The 23,394-nt window shown below is 44.4% G+C and overlaps 1 protein-coding gene across 1 annotated transcript in view; it reads left to right on the forward strand.

Moving 5' to 3' along the window:
• Positions 1 to 23,394, forward strand: part of LOC146577311 (NACHT, LRR and PYD domains-containing protein 3-like) — a 38,483-nt gene that overhangs the window by 8,801 nt on the left and 6,288 nt on the right. The window contains exons 7-13 of the mRNA XM_085253113.1: positions 25 to 211; positions 340 to 2,140; positions 4,534 to 4,707; positions 7,153 to 7,329; positions 9,481 to 9,657; positions 10,615 to 10,794; positions 19,484 to 19,657. Coding sequence (XP_085109239.1) covers positions 25 to 211; positions 340 to 2,140; positions 4,534 to 4,707; positions 7,153 to 7,329; positions 9,481 to 9,657; positions 10,615 to 10,794; positions 19,484 to 19,657 — 2,870 coding nt within the window. The remainder of the gene's footprint in view (positions 1 to 24; positions 212 to 339; positions 2,141 to 4,533; positions 4,708 to 7,152; positions 7,330 to 9,480; positions 9,658 to 10,614; positions 10,795 to 19,483; positions 19,658 to 23,394) is intronic.

Genomic DNA, 23,394 nt, shown 5'->3' on the forward strand with positions numbered 1-23,394 from the left:
TCATTCATAAATATTCTGTTCCAGCTGCTGGAGGACAACATCATCACTTTTGTGAAGAACGAGCTGAAGAAGATCCAGAAGGTTCTGAGTCCAGGTTACCCAGAATGCTTAGAGAGTCAGAGGAGCAGCAGCAGAGAGGCATTTGTGAAGATCACAGTGGACTTCCTGAGGAGAATGAAGCAGGAGGAGCTGGCTGACCGTCTGCAGAGCAGTAAGAGGATTTATCTAAAGATTTAAGCTGCTGGATAAATGAACATTTTCCAGAGATGGAAGATGGAGAAACATGTTTTAAAGATTAGTTCTTTTTTGAATTGAGTGTTTATTTTTCTTCTCATTCAGAACTTCAAGCTGCAGTTTGTCATCGTAACCTTAAATCTGCTCTGAAGAAGAAGTTCCAGTGTGTGTTTGAGGGCATCGCTAAAGCAGGAAACCCAACCCTCCTGAATCAGATCTACACAGAGCTCTACATCACAGAGGGAGGGACTGCAGAGGTCAATGATGAACATGAGGTCAGACAGATTGAAACAGCATCCAGGAAACCAGACAGACCAGAAACAACCATCAGACAAGAAGACATCTTTAAAGCCTCACCTGGCAGAGACGAACCAATCAGAACAGTGCTGACAAAGGGAGTGGCTGGCATTGGGAAAACAGTCTTAACACAGAAATACAGCCTGGACTGGGCTGAAGACAAAGCCAACCAGGACATCCAGTTCATATTTCCATTCACTTTCAGAGAGCTGAATGTGCTGAAAGAGGAAAAGTTCAGCTTGGTGGGACTTGTTCATCACTTCTTTACTGAAACCAAAGAAGCAGGAATCTGCAGCTTTGAAGACTTCCAGGTTGTGTTCATCTTTGATGGTCTGGATGAGTGTCGACTTCCTCTGGACTTCCACAAAACTACAATCCTAACTGACCCTAGAAAGTCCACCTCAGTGGATGTGCTGCTGATAAACCTCATCAGGGGGGAACTGCTTCCCTCTGCTCGCCTCTGGATAACCACACGACCTGCAGCAGCCAATCAGATCCCTCCTGACTGTGTTGGCATGGTGACAGAGGTCAGAGGGTTCACTGACCCAAAGAAGGAGGAGTACTTCAGGAAGAGATTCAGAGATGAGGAGCAGGCCAGCAGCATCATCTTCCACATCAAGATATCACAAAGCCTCCACATAATGTGTCACATCCCAGTCTTCTGCTGGATCACTGCTACAGTTCTGGAGGATGTGCTGGAAACCAGAGAGGGAGGACAGCTGCCCAAGACCCTGACTGAGATGTACATCCACTTCCTGGTGGTTCAGGCCAAAGTGAAGAAGGTCAAGTATGATGGAGGAGCTGAGACAGATCCACACTGGAGTCCAGAGAGCAGGAAGATGATGGAGTCTCTGGGAAAACTGGCTTTTGTTCAGCTGCAGAAAGGAAACCTGATCTTCTATGAATCAGACCTGACAGAGTGTGGCATCGATATCAGAGCAGCCTCAGTGTACTCAGGAGTGTTCACACAGATCTTTAAAGAGGAGAGAGGACTGTACCAGGACAAGGTGTTCTGCTTCATCCATCTGAGTGTTCAGGAGTTTCTGGCTGCTCTTCATGTCCATCTGACCTTCATCAACTCTGGACTCAATCTGCTGGAACAACAACAGAGAATCTCGATGTTGTCTAAGTTACTTAGCAAACCAAACCTACAATCTCTCCACCAGAGTGCTGTGAACAAGGCCTTACAGAGTCCAAATGGACACCTGGACTTGTTCCTCCGCTTCCTCCTGGGTCTTTCACTGCAGACCAATCAGACTCTCCTACGAGGTCTGCTGACACAGACAGGAAGTAGCTCTCAGACCAATAAGAAAACAGTCCAGTACATCAAGGAGAAGCTCAGTGAGAATCTGTCTGCAGAGAAAAGCATCAATCTGTTCCACTGTCTGAATGAACTGAATGATCGTTCTCTAGTGGAGGAGATCCAACAGTCCCTGAGATCAGGAAGTCTCTCCACAGATAAACTGTCTCCTGCTCAGTGGTCAGCTCTGGTCTTCATCTTACTGTCATCAGAAGAAGATCTGGATGTGTTTGACCTGAAGAAATACTCTGCTTCAGAGGAGGCTCTTCTGAGGCTGCTGCCAGTGGTCAAAGCCTCCAACAAAGCTCTGTGAGTACATTTGTACTCATGTCTTTACTTTTAACATCCAACTGTGTCAGTAATTTATTTCACCAGGTTTTCGGTCTTTGTGTGAATTTGTATCCTAAAGTTTTGGGATTTCTCCAATACAACTGTAACCTCTTTGATGCCTCCAGAACTCGAGACGCTGGATTCACCATAAACTCTGATCATCACTGCTGCTGTTATGTTATCAGTCTTTGTTTAAACACTTAGGCTGCATGTGCCTGATGTTGTGATACTTTATATTCACATGCATGCTCCTAGATACATTTCTACTGCAGGTCTATTTTTAGTCACAAATGTTGGTGAAACACTTGCTTTTACATGCATGGTGGGTCCTGCATTAAAGAAAGCATTTGAATTACTCAGTGAATCCTGGCAGCCAGAGAAACATCCTTAGTTCCACTTTAAACTAAACTCTGCTTCGGTCTTCCACAGTGTGTTTGTTGTTTCTTTGTTGTTGTTGGCCTGCTCTCTCCTCTCACTCCAATCTGGTTGCAGCAGATGTTTGTCCCTCCCTGAACCTGCAGACTTGGATGCAGCACCTCAGTTCATCTTCAGTCTGAAACCAGCTGTTTTAGCTATATCCCCTCAAGCACACCTTCCCTGGTCATCTCTGCTGTGGTTGCTATAAAATGTAATCTTGAGTAAAAAAAAGTAAAAAAAAAACCTCAAGTCCGACTTGATGCCATTTATTGGCAGCATGGTGCCTGTTTGATGATAAACTGCAGCACAGTCTAAAGAAAACCTTCTGACTTTATTGACTTTATGCATGTATATATTCTTCCTGTTCACCTTGGACACACAGCAGCTCTCTGTTTGTTGTGATTGGATCTAGAACACAATTCAGATCAGCCAACATATCCTAATCTAGATGATTTTTAAGGTGGTATCTGGGACGAAATGTTAAAAATCAGCTTGGATGGCCTGTACTGTATGATGGCCTTGGTTGCACCACATTGATAGCCATGCAGGGGGGTTCACTCCTTGTGCAAGAAGACCGAGGAGTGAGCCACCCTTGGTCAAAGCTTGGTCATTCAAGCTCACTGTTTTCCCCTTGTTGGTTGATGATAAGTATTTTTTTTACCTGGCTTATAGTCATCATTGTCTTCAAATTAACTCACACACTGCCGACTGCTGTACCTTACCTGGCTGAGCAGGTGACCCATGCACTGAAGTTTAGAGTCGTGACTCCAGGGCCTGGTTTGAGTCTGCCCAAGACCATTTCCTGTGTTTTATTCTCCTCACTTCTCCCTCCCTTCCTGTCTTCTCTGTCCTATACAGTGAAGACAAAAGGCCTCAAGTTGTGAAAACTCTTCCCCTTCATCATCTTCCATCTCTCTCATCTAAAATCACCAGTATTCTCTGAGTAGAGAATCTTTTCACAATCTTGAATGATACGGATCCAAGTGGGTAAAGTTAGTTATTCGTTGTGTTCCTATTTGCAGCTGGGATAGATTGTGAAAAACTCTCAGCTGCCAATATTACATCCAGTTTAGAAGAAAAACATTGAGTGAAGTGTTTGTTTCATCATCCTTCACAATTCATCAACCAGGTGTCACAAACTACAGCAGGACAGTACAAAGCATGTCATACTGGATGGCTGCAACAACCAGAGTTTTACCTACCTTTGGTATTTCTTGCTTAGGATGGGAAGGAACAGTCTCAACACCGTCTGTTATCAGGGTGAGATTTGTTATGTTCAGCTCCAGCCTTGAGACCACAGCTGGCGCCGGTATGTTAGCCGCATGAAATGATGGTGGTTTTCTTTGGTGCGAACAACTGCATGTCAATTTCACAGCTGATCTCACAGTCCGTCACTCGTCTCTCAATCTCCCGTTGGAGAGCCACGAGCTTCTCCGAGAGGTTATCAGTTTTGCGCTCAAAGAGCAAAGTCTGAGAACTCACGACCGCCATGAGCTTCTTCAAGATCTTATCTGTGCTGCGTTCAATGAGCCCATTTTGAGAAGTTACGACCCGTCCCATTGTTTCAGTCACAGCGGGCAGCCTTGTGGGGTTTTGAACAGCTGATTCCGCTTTCTTTAATCTTCAATAAGCCAGGGCCAAGCCAGCTCAGATCAGCAAGAACCCTTTGCTGCTGTGAATGTCCGTGCTGCTATATTTCAGTATCAGGCTCTAAATGTACAAATGGATCTGAGAAGATTTCCAATCATGTTTCTACTAGATTTACAGTTTGTTTTCATGTCTTCTGACTCAGATGGTGGAGCAGGTGGAGCTTACAAGGAGTAAGTGCTGATATAGAAGAAGAGTTGTGTTTTAATGAAGCTATTTAGTTAACCAATAATTGTATTGCATGCTGGCATTAAAAAAAATGTTTCATTTGACTGATTTAATTAATTTGTTTGTTTGTTTTCTTCCAGACTGAGTGGCTGTAACCTCTCAGAGAGAAGCTGTGATGCTCTGTCCTCAGTTCTCAACTCCCAGTCCTCTAGTCTGAAAGAGCTGGACCTGAGTAACAATGACCTGCGGGATTCAGGGGTGAAGCTTCTGACTGCTGCACTGCAGAGTCCACATTGTACACTGGAAACTCTCAGGTCAGGATCCAAACATATCATTAAATGATATTATTGTATAAACAACCAAGCTTTATAGAATTGGCAGGTGAACTTTTCTTTATCTTTGGATTGCTTAGGAGATTCTTAATTACTGTCTGAACATTTTTTTTACAGTCACATATTTTGTTTTAATGGTAAAACAGAATTATTGTTCAGTTCAATGAGCAGGTAGCTGTGAGATTCATAATAATGAGGTATATTTGTATTAAAGATGACTAAACTTGAACAGTAGCTGTGTGAGTTACTTTGTTTACTCATGTGTGCTGATGTTGTGAGTATTTTAAAGCTAAAGTAAACTTGTAATGAGTTTAATAGAGTTTCTGAAGTAAGTGTACTTGGAGATATGTCTGTGTTTACTAAAGTACAGGAGCAGGAGGCTGTGTGTAGCATAGAGGAACCCAGACCTCAGCTTTGTCTCCTGGTTTCTGTTGCTGCTGTTACAGTTTCCCCTCATCGTTCCCTTCAACAGTCTCCTCACTGTAACAAATCAAAGTGTTACTGTATAGATTCACGTCTGAATGTTCCCATGTGCTATTAAAACTGAAAGCGATGTTTCATACACCCACGTGGTTCAGTCACACAGTAACTGATGGTAAATAATGTTTGTGTTGAGCACATCGTACAGGTCAGCTGCTCCACACAGATCTCAGGTTTACATGCTGGAACAGTTTGTGATCATGAAGGACAAACCTCACTTCCTCTTTGTTTCATACAGATGTGACATGAACAATAACACATTCATGAAATCCTTTTAGGAACACAAACACTATTGTAGCTGGAGAATATATTTGAATGTATGATAATGTAGGGTATCAGAAACAACAGTAATAACTAACCACCACCTCACCATTTGGGTTGGTAGCTGCATGTTGATTGATGAATTCATTTTCTTCTTCCTCCATTTCTACCTTATTAACATCAGATTAAAAGCTGCACAGAGACAGGCACTGGACATGTTTAGCCTAGCTTAGTACAAGGACTGGACATGGGGGAAACGGCTCTCATCACTGGATCAAAACATGAAAACAAATCTGAAGTAAAGTTTTGTTGAAGTGAACTGTGGTGGTGCCCAATGTTCCCTCTAAGCTGCACGCGTGCGCAATTGCGCGCTGCTGGCACAGTCTCTGCACAAAGAAAATCTGTGTTGCACACAAAAAAAAAATCAAATCTCAATTGAAATTAAAATGAATAAGTTAACAATTATGTTTTGCAGTGTTAGTCAGTAAGTGACCGGCTGCTCCTGTATGGGATTAGAACGATGCAGCCTTATCCCATAGTCCAGCCAATAATGCGATTCACATTCGTATATACGCAGCTAATCAACGTGGTTGACAGGCTATGACGGCGTCCTTATGTGCTGACACCGGTGTCTTAGCTCGCAAAGCGGCTGATGTGGAGTGAAGCCACGTTAATGACAACATGTACAACCTTTGGAGATGTGAGCAGGACAGACGGAACAGCTGACGGACAAAGTGTGGACTTTATACCAGTTTTTAAATTGTGTTGATCGGCCACGTAAAACCAGAGTTATGACAAAAATATCTGCAATGTTTGGTTTTCTTCCTGAATAGTATTGTTGTTTATAACAGCGATAGTATTCAGTATTTATTGCAACAAACTTTGTTGTTTGCAAAACTCAGTAACGTTTTTGAAGAAGTAACTATATAATTAATTGCCCAACATTGGTTATTATTTACTGTATTTTGCAGACAGAGTTACAGGACTCTCTAGCAGACCACAGACTCGTAATACAAGTCAGAGCTTTATTTAAAAAAAAAAAAAGAAAAAGAAAGAAAGTTGTGTTTTCAAAATTAGAGTTCAAGTTATTTTTACTTCCAATAGTGTTAACATACTACACAGGTTATCAAAAAGATTTTTTTAAAATTTTCATTGTAAGTGTGCTAAAACACGCACACATCTGCTGTTGCTCACAGTGGTCCAAGGGACGCTCAGGGAGTTTGTGTGTTTGCTCAGACACATGAAACATTACAGGGAACAATGGCTGTGACTGACAGGGAAAAGGGGAATGATAAGACTTACTGTAAATATAATTATGTATGTATTGAAAAAGAAACAACTAAAATGTTCCAGCTGAAAAAATGAAATCAGTTTCAGTTTATGATCAATAAAGTATTCTGATTCTGATTGATCTCTGTTTGTTTTCTTTACAATTCCAACCTTTTATATAACCTTCAAGTCTTTGTCCGGTTTTTATGAGAAATGTACGACTTTAATGTGAAACATTCAGAGTTTTTTCTCTTGTTGTGTTTGTTTGAAGCTGCTTCCTGTTGGCTTCAGCTGTTTGGAGTTTCCAGTTTCTAAACTTCTACATTCTGAACCTTCTTCAGCTCAGATGATGAAACACTGAATGATTTCAAGCTCACACTTTGTCTAATAAACTTACATCTTTCATTCTTTATACAGATTGATGAGCTGTGGTTTGTCAGAGATCAGCTGTGATTATCTGGCAGCAGCACTGAAGTCCAACCCCTCCCATCTGAGAGAGCTGGACCTGAGTGACAACAACAAGCTGCAGGATTCAGGAGTGAAGCATCTGTGTGGTTTCCTGGAGAGTCCAGGATGTGGACTTGAAACTCTGAGGTCAATCAGCATGTTTTAGTTGTGCTGAGATGAATATGATTTGAAAGTTGTGCTGACACTAAACTGCAGACATCAGGCTGATATTATACTGATCCACACTGAGGATCTTCATGGTAAAGTCTGTTTTCTTCTTCTCTGGTTTAGTCCATTGACTGCAGCAGAATAATGTTCACATTTCAAACAGTGAGACTCAACGTATGGCCCGCGGCCAACACGCGGCCTGCCCACCTTTCCTGATTCAGAGAGAGGGGACCCTGATTAACTGTGTAGTGTTCTTCCTCACAGTTCTAAGTATCAGACACAACAATGAATAATCCACAGCTGACTGTCTTTAGCAGGTCAAAGGTCATGGCACACAGCAGACAGTGGGAAATATTATAATTCTGATCATTTATCAGCACATATCCATATGTATAAAAACAAAGCTGACACTGTGAGACTTGATCAGAGGTGTGATCATCACAGCAGAGGCCTTTGTGTCAAAGTCACTGAAGATCAAACGGAAACACATGAAGCAGATTTTCCTGTTCTGGCTTTTTATAGCAGATAACCTTCAAAATCTTCTGCAGTCTATCAAAAACTGAAGCACACCATGAATCAACATGTGAACATGACCTGATGCTGCTGAAGTGAAGCAAAGTTACAGAGGTTTGATTACAGACACAGCTGAGAGTTTGTAATCTGTCATCATTTTAAAAGGTTTAAATTTCTTCAGTATTGAACAGCAGAAATGAGGCTTTGTTTTCGGAGGCCGACAGCAGTGGACACAACAGCAGACTGGTGCGTAATAAGCAGTGAATAATGCAGAAAGCAGATTTTTGAAGGTAAACTGTTCTTGAAGTACACTGAGAGAGAGAGAGCTGTGCAGGAAGTAAAGGTCAAAGTCAGAGAGAATTCATGACGATGTTCATCAAACGTAAAGCGTAGTTTGGATCTTCTTCTGCTGCTGCTTCACTCAGTTTTGGTTGGAGACAGATGAAACCTGCAGCTTCAGGATCTGTGAGCTGTCCACTTTCAGCCCCGACGCGTGTCCGTGTACGTGCCGTCGAGTGAACGATCCACGCTCTGTGTTTCCATCTTTGTGTGTTTAGCTGCTCTTATTTACTGTTTTATCTGTTTGTTGTTGAAATACTTTTGGGAGCTTTAACCTGAGATTCTGGCAAAATACATTTATATTAAAAATCGATTCAGGATTGAATGAATCAACATCGCTTTATTCAAATTAAAACCATTTAAATATTAAAATCCATTTTTTTACACCCGCCTCTAATGCTGGGTAATGTCAGCTGGTCCATGTGCAGCTGGCTGTGAGGCTCAGGGAAAGTCTACAAAGTGCAACACTGAAAGAACATCATCCATAAATATTGAGTAATAACTGGACTCTCATACAGCGAGACTCAAATGCCTTTAAACATCAGCTTATCCTGCTGATCCAAGTCCAACACTGAGTTTGTAAAAACATGTTTGTCAATCATTTTGTTTGGTTTCTGAGGAAAATCATTCAATAACTTGCTGCTAATACACAACATTTCATCATATTTCCTCATAACCCTCTTTTGTCTGACCATTTGATCCCATTTGAATTTGCAATAAAGGATCCACAGAGTTTGGTGACAATAATGACAGTAGATGTTTGTGTGAAAGTGCTGGAAGCAAATTAGTGTGTGATGTTCTTTCAGTGTTGCACTTTGTAGACGCTCCCTGAGCACTGGTCTCACAGCCAGCTGCACATAGAGACCAGTGTTGTTAGTCCAGGTCAGAAGATGACTTGTTGGAATGAAAATGATCTTGTAGTTTGTCTGCTTTAATAATGTGACTGGAAAAAGGTGTTGGACTTCAAATATGTCCATTTCTTTCACACTTCACCTTTAAAAGTGAAGCCTTGTGGTTCCTGGAAGGGAAAACACGACTTTTTCAAGTCTTTGTCCTGTTTTTATGATAAATGTACGACTTTAATGTGAAACATTCAGAGTTTTTTCTCTTGTTGTGTTTGTTTGAAGCTGCTTCCTGTTGGCTTCAGCTGTTTGGAGTTTCCATTTTCTAAACTTCTACATTCTGAACCTTCTTCAGCTCTGAACAGATGATGAAACACTGAATGATTTCAAGCTCACACTTTGTCTAATAAACTTACATCTTTCATTCTTTATACAGATTGTGGGACTGTGGTTTGTCAGAGATCAGCTGTGATTATCTGGCAGCAGCACTGAAGTCCAACCCCTCCCATCTGAGACAGCTGGACCTGAGTAACAACAACAAGCTGCAGGATTCAGGAGTGAAGCATCTGTGTGGTTTCCTGGAAAGTCCAGGATGTGGACTTGAAACTCTGAGGTCAGTCAGCATGTTTTAGTTGTGCTGAGATGAATAGATGAATATGATGTGAAAGTTGTGCTGACACTAAACTGCAGACATCAGGCTGATATTATACTGACATTCAAGCGACTGTTGAATGTTACAGGTGTTACAGCAGTTATACATCTCCTGTTGTCAGGCCTGCAGGTATCAGGCTGTTGTTCTCCTTTATCTCATAGTGGACAGAAATTATTTTTTGGAGTGACACAAATAATTTATGTGCCATCAGATTTGATGCAGAACAGCTGATTGTTCTGTAAATAGTTTAAAAGGTTTATTTAAAAAAACACCTTGGCTGCATTTTTAGGTAAACAGCTGCAAAAAAAAACTTTGTTGTTTTCAAAACACAGTAACTTTTTTGAAGAAGTAACTATATAATTAATTGCCCAACATTGGTCATTATTTACTGTATTTTGCAGACAGAGTTACAGCACTCTCTCCCAGACCACAGACTCATAATACAAGTCAGAGCTTTATTTAAAAAAAAAGAAATGAAAGAAAGTTTGGAATGTATGTTTGTCTTGAAGATGTAAGAAGATCACATGGTGCTTTTTGTTATTGTGTTGGTTTGTTTCCTGTCTCTTGGATGGAGCCCAGCTGTGCGTGGCCCCTGGGCCTGTGGTCAGAGTGTGTGCTGGATAATCCGGCCCAGGATGAGGCCAAACTGACATGGGATGAAATGTCTGTCACATATTTGAGCATAATTTACACATCCTCCAAAAATATTCAATAATAACAATAATAATAAAGGGTCAGAAGATGACTTGTTGGAATGAAAATGAGCTTGTAGTTTGTCTGCTTTAATAATGTGACTGGAAAAAGGTGTTGGACTTCTACATTCTGAACCTTCTTCAGCTCTGAACAGATGATGAAACACTGAATAATTTCAAGCTCACACTTTGTCTAATAAACTTACATCTTTCATTCTTTATACAGATTGTTTGGCTGTGGTTTGTCAGAAATCAGCTGTGATTATCTGGCAGCAGCACTGAAGTCCAACCCCTCGTATCCCAGAGTGCTGGACCTGAATGTAGACTGCAACAACCTGCAGGATTCAGGAGTGAAGCAGCTGTCTGTTCTTCTGGAGAATCCACGATGTCGATTTGAAACTCTGAGGTCAGTCACATGTTTTAGTTGTGCTGAGATGAATATGATGTGAAAGTTGTGCTGACACTGTGGATCAGTAGGCCCACACACCTCTATACAGGAAGTCTGGTTCTACTCTTTGTAGAACTTCTGATCCCTGATCTTCTGAGTCTTTCTCAGTAGATAATGCAGAGTTCTGAGCTGCTGTGGGTGAGAGGACTCAGGCAGCCTGACAGAGTTGATGTCCAGGTCTTCCCTGTGTCAAGAAAAACATGTTTTTAATGTCACTGTGATATCATTTACATGCACTGTCATTATTTCATCATTACTTCATTAGTCTGTATCAGTTTTATCATTAAATATTATCATGTATCATTTGAATTAACATTAAAATAGATCAGTTAGAAACCACCAGCATGGCTGTGGTTCCAGGCGGACCAGGGTCACATCAGGACAGTTGAACTCTTTTTAGCCTGGAGCCACAATCTCACAAAATACACACGGTTAGGTACACAATTGGTTAGATTCCCAGGAAACATGAGTGGAAACATCTGTTTTATAATTACGGGAAAGGGTTGTTTTGAACATAGGAGATAGGGGAATTCTTCTGACATCATAATAGGTATAAAGCTTTCTGTCTTTGGGACAGACGAGGAAGTCGTCCGGCTCTTCCCACACGGTACTACTGTGTGTTTTAATAAAATAATTTATTGACCCACTATGGACTTTCAGTCGTATGTCTCTTCCTCAAAATTCGAACCACGACATTTTGGTGCCGAAACCCGGTTTGAGGAGGGACAAATGGAGTTTGGCTGAGGTATAGTGAGGTATAGTCAAACAGACGGACGGCCAGGAGGTCGACTGAGTGATGGGCCCCGAAATAGGAGGTAAGCACCGCCTGTTGATTGATGTCCAAAGGTGCTGAATTGGAAATTAAGCTAAATTAAATCTTCACTCAGTAGAGCTTCTGATCTGTGTCCGTGGTCACTTTGGGGTAATTAGTGATAAAAGTTTGGGGAATATTTGACTGATAAAATTTAGTGCTGTTAATTCTGGGGTGAATTTTAAGTTAATAGGTTGTGTGTTTAAGTGAATATGGTATGGGCTTAAATTGAGGTGTTATATTTGTTGACTGTGACGTCAGTCAGGCAAGGTTTTAGGTTAGGGTATTTGGTCAGATTGACCAGCAGAAACGCAGTTTCGGGCGTCAGGTAATTAATAACTGTGGGCTAAGGGCCAACAGGTGATGCTTTTAAAACATATAAATTAGTTTTAGGACCGGGGCTCGGATCCGAGGAGTGCAGTTGTGTTCAGCGTTTGGCAACGACCGATAGCCGCGGACGCGTGGTTATTTTTAGCCCGGAGTGGCCTTCCGCGGGAATTCGAACTCCCGTTAACAGGCTAGGCAATCTACGAGTGATTGCCTTTTATACTGCATTGTTTGGGTGAGGGGTGAGACCCGACCGTGACCATTCAACGTGGCTGGCTTGTGAGTTTTAAGTAAAGCGAAAGGCGTGGGTTGGATACTAGCGCCGAACGTGGAGCTCCCTAGCAGCTGCGGGAAGCGGTTATAAATTAAGTAGGGCCTAGAAATCTGACCGCTCTCGGGAGGGCGTTCCCGAAGCGGATATTGACCAGCAAGGCGCGGCCTGGGTTTAGATACGTTTAAATTAGTCAAAAACTTAGGAGTACCGGTACAGAGAGTACCTGGTCTTGGCATCTGGTGTTTTTTTTGTCGTGTGGATACAGGCCTGAGTATATAAATAAAGTGTGAAATTATTTAATCGGCTCTGTAAAGTGCTTACATTGATTATAACTGCGTGTGTTTGTGAAAATGATTTGATTCAGAAGCTGAGTGTGTGTGGTTTTATATTTTTAAAAAAAGAGAAGAGTAGAGAAACTGCGCTCCTCTGTGAGAGAAAGAAAAGGTGGGGGCCGAGTGTGTGTGTGTGGTGGAGAAAAAAGGAAAAGTGTGTCTCTCTCTCTCTCTCTCTCTCTCTGTCTCAAGGAGCTGCAAGGAGGGGGGCAGTGTGTGTGTATGAGCACAGAGAAAGAGAGATAGGGGAAAACTGTTTTTTCATGAGAGCCGCGGCCACGCACTCTGTGTTGAGAAAGAAAAGGTGGGGGCTGTGTGTGTGTGTGAGACAGGAAGTGTGCATGCCCATATAAGGAAAGAGATGAGGTAAACTCTGGGCAGATAGAGCGTAGGAAGAAAAAAGGAAAAGTGTGGGTCTCTCTCTGTCTCGAGCAGCTGCAAGGAGGGGGGCAGCGCGTGTGTCCATTTATTAAGGGAAAAAGTGCAAAACTATTTTTTCTCTGTTTCTTTAATGTTGAATGGGCATGAAGCGAATGGAGGTTTTAAGAAAAGAAATGAAAAGGATATTAATTGTATGTTTTAGTGTGTCAATACAGGTTACAGATAAATAAAGGTGGACTTCTCTCAACCTGGAATTTGGAGTACGGCGCCAAAACCAGTAGAGTAGCATAATTGGGAGAAAACAGGCCAGATTTTGGCTTAAAATTTTTACAGCTTGACCTCCCACTTGTCCCCATCTGGAGAAGAAGCTCAAAGGACAGTTAATCTCCTGATGAAGACCAACAGAACATCGTGGATTTGAGAAGAATTAATAGCAGGCAAAAGTCAGTGCTACTGAACCATTGACACTGTCGACTGGTGACATCAGCCGCAGCATGTAGGGAACTACGAGATGGAAACATGGACTGTGAAGTACAGGCTGGGCAGTTGAACGGTGGGAAAGCACTGGACACTGATTGTCAGATTTGCCATGCTTGGAGTAATCTTGAAAGAGATCAACAGAGAAGAAGAAACCACGTGATGAAAAATGCACGGTGGACTGCAGGCTGGTAAAGAACAGTGTGACATGACAGTTCAAAGCCACTGAATGTGATATTTGGCCAGGCTGGGACTTAATCCAGAAGGAAGATACTGAAGAGAAACGGAGAAGCAACGGACTGTGTTTGCTGGAGAATTCAAGACAACCAAAGGACACTGAGAGAAGAGGACAGGGACCATTGAGAGGTGAAGCCGGACGAGTTTGACTGTAAGAATACAGGGTATAATTGGATTGAAACGAAAGCCTGAACTCATGATGGTGTTTAGAGATGTCCACCAGAAAACTAAAGAGGTAAACAAAAAGAAGGTAAAAAAGAAGAAAGAAAATAACTGACAATTACATGACTGAATGGAAAACACACATACACAAAGTGTTACATGTGAAATTATTTCTGGAAAGAATCAGAAGTGAGATAGTTTTGAATTAAGAAATCAGTGAAACGATGCATGAATTAAACCTGATTATGACATACAGAGGCAATGAAGAAAGCAGCTTACACCCACTGAACATTAACAAAAGTACATAGGAACAGCGATGAAGACCTGCTTACACTTATACACAGGACATAAGCTGGTATTTCTGACCAGAGAGCGGGAAACTGGTAGTTTAAGTACCCATGATAATAATAAAATGTCTCAGTTGTGTTTCTTCAGGTGGAAAATAAACAGACCTGGATCGATTCTCCACATGCAGCGGTCGGAAGAAAGTTATAGGTCAACATGATTGGATATGTTAAGGCAAGTTTCTGGTTGAATTGTTCACAAGCGCCATGTCTCCATAAACCTGACAAGGGGGCCCTAACTTCTGGCTCTGAACACTCCAGCCAGCTGAGCCGCGCATGACTTGAGGACGCGGCCGGGAATCCCGTCCGGACCAGTAGCTTTGCGCGCGTTCACCTTCCTGAAGCACTTCCGCACATCCTCCTCAGACACAGTGTGCGCACTGACGTCATCCGCAGTGCGCACACTGTCCGGTCTCATGGTGTTCGCTGTGTCGAATCTAGCGTAGAATACGTTTAGATCCTCACACAGAGAGGCCGTGGTCTGCGGTGTGCTGGTTTTCCCTCTAAAGTCTGCGATCGTGTTTAGTCCCTGCCACATACTCCGAGGGTTGTCAAACTGTTGCTCCACCCTGTCCCTGTACTCACGTTTGGCTGCTTTGATCGTCTTCCGGAGTTGGTAATGTGCGTGTTTGTAGTCCGATGTGTTCGCGGAGGCAAAGGCGGTGTTCCGTGCCGCCAGTGCCACGCGAACATCTCCGTTAATCCAGGGTTTTTGATTTGGGAAGGATTTAACTGTTCTGGATGGGACGACATCTTCCACGCATTTCCTGATAAATCCACAGACTGAGTCTGTGTACTCATCAATTTGGAAGGATTGCCCCGCCCTGGTCCCGAAAACCATACACAAAGGGAAACCAATTTCTTAGTGAATCATGATTTATTTTTCTACACTGCAAAAATGAAGCTCCGGGGTGAAGAAAGGTCAAAATAACAAACAAAACAAGCTAAGTCAGGAGGAGGTGTTATCTAAAACCCTATGTGAAATCAAACATCAAACAAAAGACAAGCGCTACACCTAACTCCCTAACTGAAATAAACAGGAGAAAACAGTGCAAGGAAAAACAATAAGGCAGCTCACCCCTTCTGTTGCAGTGCTATTTACAATGTGCTATTTACAATGAAAACTAATGTACACACTATATACAAAACTCCGAAAAGTCGCACAAAGTCACAGGCACAAATGTTTCAGGTTTTGGAGACCAGGGTCAGGTCTGCTGCTGCTGTCAGTGGCTGCCCCAGGACAACTGCTGGTGAGGGATTTGAAGAGGATCACATGGCCAGGGGACCAATCAGCAGCCGTCAGCTCATCCACCCCGGGACCTGCAAAACTTAAAGGCACAGACAACAACAGCCACCAAAACAGATTATGGACAGGGCCATAACAGAGGTGAAAGGTGAAACGTCTTCAAGAAACTTAAAGAAGTCCAGATGCCTTTTTTCTAAGCTCTTTAGATGACTGCGAACCTTCACAAACACCTCATCAGTGGGACTCTCAGAGCTACCAGCCCTTTGCTACAATCACAAAGCGCTTCATTGAAATCAATGATATCAAAGCTGGAATCAGTGAGTCCAAGTCTTCTGCTGATTCAGCATCACATTCATCTTTGCTCCTTGTTCTGCATCCCCACCATGGACTTCATTCCTTTCCAAGCCAGCCTTGAGTGTCCTTTATTCAGCTCATCCTCTGCTTTACTTTTACCCCTGATTTTAGCTGCTTTATCTCTCTTTTGACAAGTTTCTGTGCCTCAATCTTTTTCTTCTCTCCCTCATAACAAGACAGCTGTCAGGGGTCGTGTGCGGAGGCGAGGAAGGGATGACCCACATGCAGGACTCTTGGTGCAGAACGAGGTTTATTGAATATGTAGACAAAAGATGATAGAATGGATGGCTGACTGACTGACTGGACTGAACACACGACAGGAACAACATCATCATCAATGACACGACCCCGATCGGAAGGAACTGAGGACTTAAATACACGCTGGGTGATGAATGATTAGAAACCGGTGAGTACGCAGCTGAACTTAGTCTGACTAATGATACATGGAAATAACTGGAACACAATACGTAGGCGGTATGCTGGCACGGAAAACATAGATGTGAAAATAAACTGAACATGACAAAACAGAAAACACTGGGTCAACGACCCAGGAACCCTGACAGTACCCCCCCCCCCCCTTCAAAGGCCGGCACCCGACGGCCGAAAGAAAGGAAAACCAGACCAGGGTGGGCGGAGGGGGCCCAGGACGGAGGGACGGAGTTCAAACAGAGACAGTTCAGGAGGGCGGCCACGCGGCCAGTGGCTCAGCCCAAACAGTTCAGGTGGGCGGCCAAGTGGCCGGCAGAGACGCTGAAGTCGATCCGGTGGGCGGCCGCGAGGAAGGCGGCGGCGGCCACTGGGCAGGTCCGGTGGGCGACCGCGAGGAAGGTGCCGGCGACGACGTCCAGAACACGGCTGGCGCGACGACGCGGCAGCTGTAGGACCAGGCGAAGCAGAAGCTGAGGCCGAGGCCGGACCAGGCGAAGCTGAGGCTGGACCAGGCGAAGCAGAAGCCGAGGCCGGACCAGGCGAAGCTGAAGCCGAGGCCGGACCAGGCGAAGCTGAAGCCAAAGCCAAGTCTGAGGCCGGACCAGGCGAAGCAGAAGCCGAAGCCGAGTCTGAGGCCGGACCAGGCGAAGCTGAAGCCGAAGCCGAGTCTGAGGCCGGACCAGGCGAAGCTGAAGCCGCTGGCTGGAGACGGGCAGGGCCAGTAGGCGTGGAAGCCTCTGGGTGGAGACAGGCAGGGCCAGTAGGCGCGGAAGCCTCTGGCTGAGGACAGGCAGGGCCAGTAGGCGCGGAAGCCTCTGGCTGGAGACAGGCAGGGCCAGTAGGCGCGGAAGCCTCTGGCTGGAGACAGGCAGGGCCAGTAGGCGCGGAAGCCTCTGGCTGGAGACAGGCAGGGGCAGTAGGCGCGGAAGCCTCTGGCTGAAGAGCGGCCGGGCCAGCGGGTGCGGAAACCTCTGGCTGAGGAGCAGGAGAGCTCACAGCTGGCTCTGGGTGCTGTGGCTGCAGGTCCGGGAACTGAACTACAGACGGCCGGACGGGAGGCGACTGGACTGACTGGAGGGCAGGAGACTGGACAGGAGCAGACTGAGCTACAGGTGACTGGACAGGAGCAGACCGAGCTGACTGGACTGAGAGGACAGGAGCAGACTGAGCTGACTGGACTGAGAGGACAGGAGCAGACTGGGCTGACTGGACTGAACTGACTGGACTGAGAGGACAGGAGCAGACTGAGCTGACTGGACTGAGAGGACAGGAGCAGACTGGGCTGACTGGACTACAGACTGGACAGGGGCAGGCTGGACTACAGGGGACTGGAGGGCAGCAGGAGACTGGACTACAGGGGACTGGACAGCAGGTGAGGGAACTGACTGGAGGGAAGGCTGAACAGCAGGTGAGGGAACTGGCTGGAGTGAAAGCTGAACAGCAGGTGAGGGTGACGACGGAGCTGAGGTTGGTGTGGCTGACGGCTGAGCTACAGACTGGGCTAGACAGGGAGATAAAGCTACAGCCTGGGCTAGGAGAGCTGGTGCCTGAGCAGGGGACACCTCAGCTAGCCTAACCAGGGATAGTGCGAGGGCGTTAAAAAGGTGGATCAGGAGGTGGATGAAGAGGTGAAGTATCAGATGGACCGGTTAGCTCTTCCAAGCCTCCAGAGAGGTCAAGCTGGGTTCTGGTTGCCCTCAGCCTGGGCGCTGGGACAGGCACGGAAGGTGGCTGGACACCAGTCACCCCCACCCGTGAAACAGGAGCGGGTGTGGAGGTAGACTGGGTCGCAGCTGCCCTCCTCCTGGGAGCTGGCACTGGTGTGGGTGTAGGCTGGGCCCTAGTCCTCTGAGGAGGTGAAACGGCTGAAGAGGAAGGCCGAATCTGGGCCGCTGCGCTGGTTGGAAAAGGCTGAATGATGGGTGTGGAAATGGTGACTGGGTGTGTGATACTGGAAGGTTTCTCTGGGATTATTCTAGTCCTCCTGCCACCACTATTTACAGTCTTTAATTGAACGGTCGTCGAGGGTATTGAAGTGCGGATATTGTCCTTAATGAATCCCAGCTCAGAGGGAGCAGAGCTGAAAAATTCTTCCCAGTCTACATCCTCCTCCAGGAGGGAAACACCCCACGGATTGGGGATAAGTTTGCTATTTGTTTTAAGTGAAGAGTCGAATGTGGAGGGTCGCTGGAACTCACCATCTGAAAACAGTCCATGTTATGGCGGCGTGTGCGCCGCCTTCTCCAGGAAGAGGCAGCGGGCGGGGTACACAGCCGAGCCTCTGGCACGGGAGCCTCCATTGAGCCGAGGTGCGAGGCGGAGCCGGCTTGCCATGGCGAGGTTGAAGGTCCGGTGAGTAACACGGCTGGCGGGCGAGCGAGGAGCGGAGCAGCGGGAGAGCGAACGGCCGAAGCTTGGCCTGTGACACCCACTCTCCGCGGCGAATGCTCCGATGCAGGTGAGGCAGTAGGTGGAGGACCGCGGCGTCTCCGAGGCCCACCCAGAGCCAGACGAGTCCCCTCAAAGACGTGCTCCCTCTCTGAGAAGAGCCGCTGTTTCCACCTGAGCTTCTCCGCCCAAATGGAGAGCGCTGCGTCCTCCTGGAGTGATTTACTAATCCAGGGCTGCTTATTGGGGAAAATACTTCCTGTTTCCAAAGTAATCCCCATTTTTCCCAGAAAGAAATGTAAGTAGAAATAAATGATCTAAGTGAGAACATGAGCCTTTAAAAAGGCTCTTCTGAGGCTGCTGCCAGTGGTCAAAGCCTCCAACAAAGCTCTGTAAGTACATATGTGATCATAGCTTTAGCTTTTAAATGTTTATTCTAGTTAACACAGATCAGGTGGAACAACTCAAATAAAATATCAAAAATATTAAGTGGTCATCGGTACTCAGTTTGTTCAATACTGAATACAATGGAGCACAAATTGTCCACATTTCTGAAATATTTCTGGGTGTAACTGTTACCAAAGTGCAATTTAGACCTGGCCTGTGGTTGTTATCTAAGTGATAATCATCAATTCTACTAAAACAAATACAAAATAAAGAAATTTGACACATTTTGTTGATATCAAAAGCACACTGAACAATTCAGTGTTGTTTTACTGCTGTTCTCTCTTCACTTCTTCTCCTCTGATTCTCTCCACATGTTGTTCTGCATAAGTGCTCAGTTTCCTGACAAAACAAGATGAAATATTGCTAAATATAATAGTATCTCATTACACTTCAACATAAGTGTTTTATTTTTGTAATTGTTTATCTGTTATTTTTCAGACTGAGTCACTGTGACCTGTCAGAGAGAAGCTGTGAAGCTCTGGCCTCAGGTCTCAGCTCTCAGACCTCTAATCTGAGACAGCTGGACCTGAGTAACATTAACCTGAAGGATTCAGGCGTGACGCTTCTGTCTGAAGGACTGAAGAGTCCACACTGTACACTGGAAACTCTCAGGTGAGATCAAGCATTTTTCTTTCATCAACTGACAGAATTAGCAGATTAATAATAACGCAGTCCTCTAATAAGAGGAGAAGTGGAGGTGTTTTGAAGGGCAACGTACTCTTATGTTAACAAGACAGGAAGTAGTTCCTGGGAACTGCTTCCTTTGTTATTGTCTAAGTAGAAACATGATGGTGAAACAGTGATGAGTTTGTAGAGGTGAATCCACAGCACACAACACAACAATGCTGTTGCGTGCTGAAAGCAGACTTCTCACAGATTCTGAGGCTGCAGGTTTCATCACTGTCCAACCAAAATTCACTGAACCAGCAGTAAATGAACGTCCAAAACTACACTTCATGTTTAAAAAACAGATGATCAGGGGGATTTGTGTTTACATCTTTTTTGTGTGATCTGTTCACTTGCTGTTTCAGCTGTTTGGTGGTTGTTGAGATGGTTTTGTGAACTTTTAGCTGAGATTCTGACGTTTCTGTAGATACCACACATGTCTAATTACTTTGTATAGCATGAATGGCCATAACGAGGTTTCTAACAGTAAGAAAAGTTGTAAAATGTAAGAAAATATAGTTAAAAGTCCAAAACCTTCTACGTCTGGTGGCTTGTGGTAAGGAGCAGATCAAACGAGTAAAGAATTACGTTATAATTATAAATGGCTTCAACAGCACATTCAGGTCTGTGAGACTCATTCAGACACTGAGCCGTGGCTCTGTGCTACATGCACATAGTTCTGCATCTCTGCCATTCAGACACACTTTATATATAGTTTATTTTATGTAGTATTCAATACTGAACTGTACATTTAGTCTTTTTAAAGGCAGCAAGTTTTATTCAGTGTTTTCATAAAAGCCTTATTTCTATCCATTTACTGCTATTAGGAAGAACACGTGAGGTTTAAGACCTGGACCAGTTTGAAACCTTTTGTCCTCCACAGTGGAAAATGGGTGGAAATAAAAATGGGTCTCACTTTAGCCAGCTCCTAATTTTATCAGTTCTACTCTCAGCGTCTCCTGTATATCTCCTGTATAAATGTTGCACTCAGCTTTGTGGTCTCCAATATCACTGAAATGCAGCCAGATGCTGCTCATTTTGCCTTTTCACTCTTTCCTGACATGCTTGCATTTCAATACAGCTCCCATTTCTCTGTGTACTGGTCTCTACCACTACCCTTGCTGTCTATGGGACATTTCCGTCCTCTTTCACATAATGGTATGATCCCAGTCTGTCTCTTAAAGTGTTTGGCCACATGGTTTGCTCATCAGAATAAAATCTCAGCCGTGCTCACATTGATTATCAGCAAGCCTGAAAATTCATCAATATTTGACATATGAAATTATCTCATGGGCTGGATTTGGCCCACGGGCCATATGTTTGACACCCCTGGTTTACACAGTTTGGTATTCAATGTACAAGTGAGTTAGCTCTCAGCTAACTAGCAGACAAGCTAACTGCTGGGACTGCGTCTTTCTAACAAGAGCGTCAGACACTCAGACTGGTTTCCTTTGTGGATGATGATGTGTTCTCACACTGATCCTTCATGCTGATGCTGCCATCCACCCACTGCTCCTGGATTCCTCATCATCATCTCCATCAGCCCTCACAATACTCCACCTTCTTCAGCTTCATGTTCAGCAGCCTGGATGGACAGTAATTCTTTCCATGGGTTATGGTGGGACATTGAGAGCTGAAGTCAAACAGCAGTGAGAATGAAAGACTGATTTCTATTTAGTCTTGTGATGTGCAGCTTTGTTCAGAGCATTAAGGCCCAGCAAAGATCACTGAGGTCATAGAGTCCCTGATGAAACCTGTGTGCTTATAGAAACTGAGACCAGATGAACCAGAATAGAAGGACATTAAAATGAAGTGTCAGCTACACAAAGGCAAAGCTATTCAGTTGTTGCTGTGAGTTATTTAAATGGAGGATGGAGTCAGACTTTAAGCTGCTGGACTCAGTCACTATATCCTGTTGTCCTCATAGAACCTGGACACACAGACTCACCTGTGACACAGTGACACACAGTGTGGGCTACACACACATTACAAAGTGGATCAGTCACACTTGTGCAATCATTTGTTGTGCTGGGAAACCATGAACACTGTGAATCACATTAATGGCTTTGTTACAGCAACATTCAATCATGAGTTCAAAAGTAGTGCATTGTGTACTTATTTTAATAGTACTGCAGTATGAGAAGTGCAACATTCAGTGTGCAGAAACAGATCAGGTGCTTTCTAACAGCAGTGTTCCCTTTAACACAGCAGCAGTTCAAATATTTCTGTCAGTCTGAGCTGAAACATGAATCTAATCAAATATCAAATCAAAGTTCTTTGCCTCTGCCAGGACGTTAACATTTGATCTAGTTTTTTACAAAGTTCCCTCAGCGTCCAGAGCCACCAACATACCTTTGATCAACAGCAAGTGAACATTTATAAATGTGTGTTTCCAGAACAGGAAGCAGCAGAACTATTGTTCTGTTATCAGGCAGCAGCACAAACGCTCATCAGCTCATTTACTGTGCAGGACTTTGAGTGTGTGAAGTGTGTGTTTGTGCTGGATTTCCTTTGGAGAATCTCAGTCAGAAACCAGACAAAGAAAAACTCTTTCAACAGTCCAGGTTGAGTTGACAACATGAACTGCATTTATCTTCCTCTGACTGACATGTTCTTCCTCCTCTGCACCGAGCCAGCTGCTAAGACTCACAAGCTCATTGACATTTTCTGATGATAAAGAAACTCTCTTCTTCTGCACAATATGAGCAGCAACAGAGAAGAAGCTTTCACAGGTACAGATGTTGCAGCTGTGGCCAAGTACATGTGCTGCATGTTTGGAGCAGCACTCTAATGGACAGGCCTCTGTACTGATGGTGGGCTCTGCTCTGTATCCACCACACTGTTCTCAGCTGAGTCTTCCTCCTGTTCACACTCTGATGAAGCACCAACAGGGCCAACTTCTTCTCTGGTGGCTCGGATGTTGTTGCTTCCACAGGTTTCCCTCCAACAACCCTCTGTTCCTACAGTAAGTTCAGTAAGATCTGGGTAAACACTTGAGCTCCTTGAATCTGGCTCCAGCAGCAGTTTTCACATATACAATGTTGGCATTTTGCTTGCGTGTCTCCAGGTCTGTTCTGAATGTAGACTTGAATTTGACCACGTAGGCGGGGTCATCATCTGAGCTCTCCATCACCTGAGAGAGATGACAAAACACAGAATCACAGAGCATGAAACCAACGTTTCTCCTCCCAGAAGTTCAGTCACAGACCTGCAACAGAAACAAGAAGATTCAAATGACGCAGAGCTTTCATTTACTTATATCCACAAACATGTCCTCTACATATTCATGCTGTATTTACACACACATACAGAGGCTGTTTGTCTCTCACACACAGACAGGACACTGAGAAATACATCATGTTAAATATACCTGCAGGCTTCCAGTTGTGCACTTTGTCCCTGTTAGCTGTGATTGCCATGGCAACCTTGGTGTTGTGCGCGATGCAGGGACGTGTTCAAAGGCAGACGTCTGGCAGCAGCATCATATTTGATGCACTATCTGTACTGAGTGTGCTGACTGTATTTCAAATGTCCCACTGCTGTGCAACATGAATCACATGTTCTGCATGTTTCTGTAACTCCCAGGTAACCATGGTTACCCAGCTACGTCCAGTAGTCTCCAGAGAGACCAACAGCTGGTTCATGTTGTAACACCGTGGCTTTGGTAATCTCTCCTTTTTCTA

This window comes from Mchenga conophoros, linkage group LG3 (assembly GCF_057382185.1).
Source record: "Mchenga conophoros isolate Kocher_MC1m ecotype Shallow Benthic linkage group LG3, M_conophoros_male_GT1.1, whole genome shotgun sequence".
Lineage (NCBI taxonomy): Eukaryota > Metazoa > Chordata > Actinopteri > Cichliformes > Cichlidae > Mchenga > Mchenga conophoros.